The sequence below is a fragment of the Anticarsia gemmatalis genome, chromosome 3 (genome assembly GCF_050436995.1).
Source record: "Anticarsia gemmatalis isolate Benzon Research Colony breed Stoneville strain chromosome 3, ilAntGemm2 primary, whole genome shotgun sequence".
NCBI classification, from domain to species: Eukaryota; Metazoa; Arthropoda; class Insecta; order Lepidoptera; family Erebidae; genus Anticarsia; species Anticarsia gemmatalis.
The window spans coordinates 13,246,682-13,252,232 of record NC_134747.1 but is presented as its reverse complement, the minus strand read 5'-3'; the positions used below and the strand labels follow the sequence as shown (position 1 = coordinate 13,252,232).

The window sequence follows — 5,551 nt, the reverse complement described above, 5'->3', positions numbered from 1 at the left end:
TTATATCTCATTCACATAAACTTGTAAATCATAAAAAAGAACATTTTGATAAAGACCAAACAACCTAAATATATGACTACTATTATAATTCACAACAATAGTAAGTCGTGTCGTTCTCGTCTCGTGGCATATAACAGTCTCTTCACCGCCCGCCTTACGACGGTCGGGGCGTTCGCTTTTTGTATTTTCCATTATGGCGGGCAACCGTCTTATTATCATAAATATAGCGTTAAATACTCCCCTTTATGTCCTCCGTGATTTACAAAGTCGCCTCCTGTTCGTATAACGATTTATCTGATCGTTTTTGATACGTATTTAACTGTGTTACTGTTTTTAGGGACGATTTATGTTGGTGAAGGTGTTAGAAATTTGTTTATTTGTAATTGTATGTTTTAGTGATGGTTTAGTTCAACTTTGTACTTATATTATGGAGTAATTAAGAATTATTTTTGAATGGTTCTGCAAAAAGTACTTTTATTACAATGTTTTAGAGACTATTGGAAAAACGAACTCAAATAACTTCGAATATAGACAAAAACATATCACTACAAAGATTAAAAGGTTGAATGAGATGATATGGCAACGAATAAATTCTTAACATTTGCCATTTGAATCGCCAACGTCCATACCATGTTGAATACACCAGTTCTCGTCCGATCACCTAAGTTAAGCAACATCGGGCGCGGTTAGTACTTGGATGGGTGACCGCCTGGGAATACCGCGTGACGTTGGTTTCTCTTTTTCTTTTGGTGGTCTTTGGTGGTTTGTGTTAGGTATATCGTTTGGATGACGAGAGGCCTTTGCCCAGGGATGGGTCATCAAGGGCGCAAAAATCTTTTACTTTTCAGTAAAAGCTAATAATTTCTATGCTTTCATTAATTAATATGAATAGAGTACAAAAAAAAAATTCTAAGCAAAGCTTTTCGTTTGAACTACTAACGCCATCTATATGTCATTACTGGCATAAACTTTGTTGAGTCAACTGCCATCTATGTCAAAACTAACAAAGTTTAATGCATCTGGTCCCCAGTTAGCTTTTAAGCAGTTAACAAATGATAATGATTTTTACAAATATTGGTAGATGGCGTTGTAACTTATTTAACAAAATAGTTAAACAAGAATAAATAATAAAACGTGCTTAACTCGGTTGCTTCAAAAATGTATGTATAAAATATGTATGAGATTCCCTATTGTTTCTCTTAGCAAAAAGCCAACGTCACGCGGTATTCCCAGGCGGTCACCCATCCAAGTACTAACCGCGCCCGATGTTGCTTAACTTCGGTGATCGGACGAGAACCGGTGTGTTCAACATGGTATGGACGTTGACGACTGAAGTGGTAAACGCACAATACGCTTTCAGAAGTAGGAATTAAAATATATTTTTTTCTTTGAAACGAATAACGTATTTTTGGCACAGATTACTGAAATAACTTGCCTTCTTGAAATATTCGGTTGCATATTTACTCACATAATGGCACTGCTCGACTAAGCTGTTAAATAATACATAGGAAAGAATCTTACGTCTCCATTTTTGTTGAACCAAATTTGATGAAATTTAGTACGAAGTTAGTTGAAGTTTTGTTTTTTAAGGAAGTGGAACTGCGCGGTTCAGATAACTTTCTTTAACCTGTTATGAACATCTCATAGGTCCAAAAAACTTTCTTTTTCTACCTAACCTATCACAACAGCTATAATTAAAATCCAGTTTCATAGATAACCTACTTACTACATAAAGTGACAGATAATGTATGAAAATGAATGTCATAATTGTACGTGATAACCTAACCAAGATTTCTTCCTATCGTATGGTTAGTCGTCAACCTAGTGTCAAAGTTGTTCAAGCCCGAAGACCTTTGACGCGGCTTATGGAAGGTTCATATCTGACGGAAGATGCGTCGGGCTTAACATAATTTGTATGGGCTTCGCACCTACGCATCATCGGTTGCGTGTGAACGGTCGAGTGTTTTTCTATACATTTGTCTGTTTTGGCGTTGCGCGACCGATAATACGCGACGTATGTTCCGTCAGATATGAACCTTCCTTTAACAAGACTTACGTATGCAGAAGAGGGTCTAAATGCTAAAATTCACACAGTAAGTAGGTACTATAATCAATTGCAACAATCCTACATTTGTACCATTGATTGTATTGAATACAAAACTCGTTTGTGTACTGTGTATTTGTGTATTGACCAGCCATTATGAGGATTAGCCGCTCCTTGCTTCATTCTAATCTTAACAAAGCACGCTATTTACTTCATTCACTACTAGAATAGGTGCAGTTAGAATTGGCAAATATTTTAGGTTAGGTTTATAATTAGTTTTGTAATACCTTGAATTCTAGCAACACCCAGATAGATTTTATTCAAGTACTTCTCTACATTGTAGATCAAGCATTATGTCTTAAATCTCTTAGATTTGATGCTTGGATTGGTATTTTAATTCAGTTGTATAAAGATTTTGTAGTTCAGACGCTTTTGCCTGAATTTATAAAGCTTCTGATTTTGGGTTTGCGCAAAAAATAAAATGTAGCGTCTCCATATTCATCTCCTAAAATTGACTGATATAAAAAAAAGAATAAGCGAGGTAATAAATTACAGTTAAAACACTTTTCTAACTCTTTATCCATGTTTTTTTGCCGGTTTAAAACTTGAACACGTTTTAGTTCGATGACGAAAAGTACCAGAAAAGGGTTCAAACAGGACATCATATAGCGCCATCTATGCCGTCATATTCGAACTACGCTCTATGTGAGTTCCCGAGGGATAAAGTTTAAGTGTTCCTTGTCTTCCTTGCTTGTTCGCCAATTTATGAGAAGTACTGGCTGAATCCGCTGTGAGGAAATACAATCATGTAGAGCGTTTGATGAGGATGTCAGGAATTGATTGGCAGAAACTGTATGATACTCATAACTAAAGTAATTATTATAAGTAGATCGAGTCTACTAATTTTGTATAAGGGCTCCTGTGTTTCTTAGGTGCATAGTATGACAGTAATCTTTGAGATATTGTTTTGAAAGAAGTACACACATGTTTGAAATTTTTTTAGTCAGTTACAGCGGTTTGATAATGATTGAATTTATTTAAGCAGACTTGAAGTAAAGATTTACCCGATAATACCACTTATTACTACTCCCTTATACTTACTATACTAACCTACTACTATTATGCTTGGAAGCCAAAAGCCTTATCAATATCGACGATATGATATTTTCACTTAGTTTCATTTATATCCAAACATACTACAAAATTGCTCTAATTTATAAAAAAAAACATATTCAATTCGTACATTTGTGGACGGTACTAATAGAGAACGGGTGCGCGGGCGCGCCATACACAAAACATATAGTCGTATCATTTGACAATTTGCGAGCAATCAATGCATTGTCGCCGCTCTTTATTCAACTCCAAATAATACATGGAAAATTGTCCATTTCAATTGTGATACTCCATTGTTGATCTAATGACACGATTCAGGCTTAGCTCGACTCGAAACCGGTCATCAGTGCATGCCCACATGTCTAACTGATGGGTATTATCATATTCTAACGTTTATTCTACTTTATTGATGGTTTTTTGTTGAAAAACTACTAATATGGTTGTTGAAAATTGTGTTGACGAACTCATTATAACCGAAAGTAACCAAGTTATAGTGTTTTAAAGTGAAAATTCTAAGAAATCCTCCAAAATGCCGTTTTTCCAGTCACATTGTTCAACAAATTAAAACAGTGAGTTCTCAATAATTTCAAGTGTCATAAAGGACAAATGCCGTGAACAATGGCATACCAAGTGGAGCAGCAATCACCAAGAAATCTACCAAAAATATCCCGACATTCCAACCCATACCACATCAAACGACCAATGAATGCTTTCATGGTCTGGTCACGTCTCCAACGGAAGAAAATCTCCATGATGAATCCAAAACTACACAACTCCGAAATCTCCAAACGTTTAGGTCTTGAATGGAAGAGTTTGGATGAGACGGCTAAAAGACCGTTTATAGATGAAGCGAAGAGATTGAGGATCAAACACATGCAAGACTATCCTGACTACAAATACAGACCTAGGAGAAAGAACAGGCTAGATACAGCAACTTTTACAAACCCTCCTTTGTATACTACCAGAGAAACGTTTGTCGAAGTTGAACCTCGTCAGGATGCTAGCTACCAGCCTTTGAGCTACCCAGATCAGTTCGTATACAACAATATGATCAGTTACTCCGTTCCTTCTATGCCTCAGCCAAGTTACGTGCCAACTTCCATCAGGCCTAAGGAAGAAACCTTACCAAGTTTGGACCTAAGACCTCTACCGTCTATTGAGAGTATATCTCCCAGGCCTTTTGCAGTAGTGAACCAGCAAATGATGGTGAAAGCTTACCAAGATCTTCATTATGTACCTAGTGACGTCACAAGGATTTCCTACCATTATCCGTTTGGAGTACAATAGAGGTGCCATGTAGAAGCCAATTTATTTAGCCTTGTTCAATGCAATTTGTTAGTTTCTTGATTCAATAATATCCAATATGCATGCTTTTGTTTAGTAAAAGTATTGAAACTGTGTAGTTTTGTGTGGATCTTAGTGAATTTTGAAGATAAAATTTTGGTTAGCTTTTTGTTCTGGTGCCGACGGCGGATGATGTACGTTTTCTGATGCTTTTGACCTTTATTAGGTTTATCCCGTACGGTATAGAACGTCTATTGCTTGAAAGGTATAAAATAAAGTTTTAATTATGTGTATGTAGTAGCATTTTTAGTGAAAGTATACATTATCTAACTGATATAACTAGAAATCAGTTGACTGCTTTTGGTTTAATTCCTGTTTCTATGTAGTCATTTCATAAATATTCAACAAATAATGTAATGTTTCGTTGCATATTGCTTCGATTGATTTTATTCTTATGCAAAGAAATGGTTTCTTATAATTGCAATTTCTAAAAGGGCACATGCGCTCATCTTTATTATTGGAGATGTGCCTTTTTCAAAATTGCATATTGAATTGCAATATGCTCTACATATCTCTATTATGTATTTATGTTTGTATGTATTTACTAAGTTATTATTGAGATAATGTGTTGGATTATTCCGTTATTATGTAGCGAGTAGGCACGGCCATGAGTTCTGTTGTATGAAATATTATTGCGCTTCAGTCATGTTGATACTAATTTATAATAAATCAGTTAGAAACTATGTTTATGCTGTTTATTTAAAAATTTCTGTATTTTTTAAACTGTAGGCGTAGGCCCTTGTAACTATACTACTCTACAAATGATACTTATTTTGCAAAATTATTGTAAATAATTTTGCAAAATAAGTATCATTGAAGTTGAAGTAATAAGACGTTATGTACAAAAATCTTTCAGTTTAAAGCCAATCAGAACAGGTCCATAAATTAATACTTCAGTGTTAAAAAGTAAAATTTAGTTATTTGATTATTTTCAACATTACCATAAAATTTAAGCTGTCTCAAGACCTATGTCCCGAGATTGATAAAAGCTTAGCTCTTTATAAAACCTACCTGGATAACCCTTTCATCTAAGCCTGTAGGTATTTGCTT

The 5,551-nt window shown here is 35.1% G+C and overlaps 1 protein-coding gene and 2 non-coding genes across 3 annotated transcripts; 2 read left to right on the top strand and 1 right to left on the bottom strand.

Annotated features, from left to right (window-relative positions):
• The first annotated feature begins 615 nt into the window (after positions 1-615).
• On the top strand, positions 616-734 carry LOC142987752 (5S ribosomal RNA). The gene has a single exon (XR_012960538.1). It is a non-coding gene; the product is annotated as a 5S ribosomal RNA (ribosomal RNA).
• Positions 735-1,208: 474 nt separating this feature from the next.
• On the bottom strand, positions 1,209-1,327 carry LOC142987744 (5S ribosomal RNA). The gene has a single exon (XR_012960532.1). It is a non-coding gene; the product is annotated as a 5S ribosomal RNA (ribosomal RNA).
• Positions 1,328-3,483: 2,156 nt separating this feature from the next.
• On the top strand, positions 3,484-5,176 carry LOC142987083 (transcription factor sox-2-like). Its single transcript, XM_076135633.1, has one exon. It carries the CDS (start codon positions 3,776-3,778, stop codon positions 4,442-4,444), a length of 669 nt encoding a protein of 222 aa, XP_075991748.1. The 5' UTR covers positions 3,484-3,775; the 3' UTR covers positions 4,445-5,176.
• The last annotated feature ends 375 nt before the right edge of the window (positions 5,177-5,551 follow it).

What these genes read in the sequence shown, in the direction of transcription:
- LOC142987083 (XM_076135633.1), top strand. Translation starts at nt 3,776, where the DNA reads ATGGCATACCAAGTGGAGCAGCAATCACCAAGAAATCTACCAAAAATA.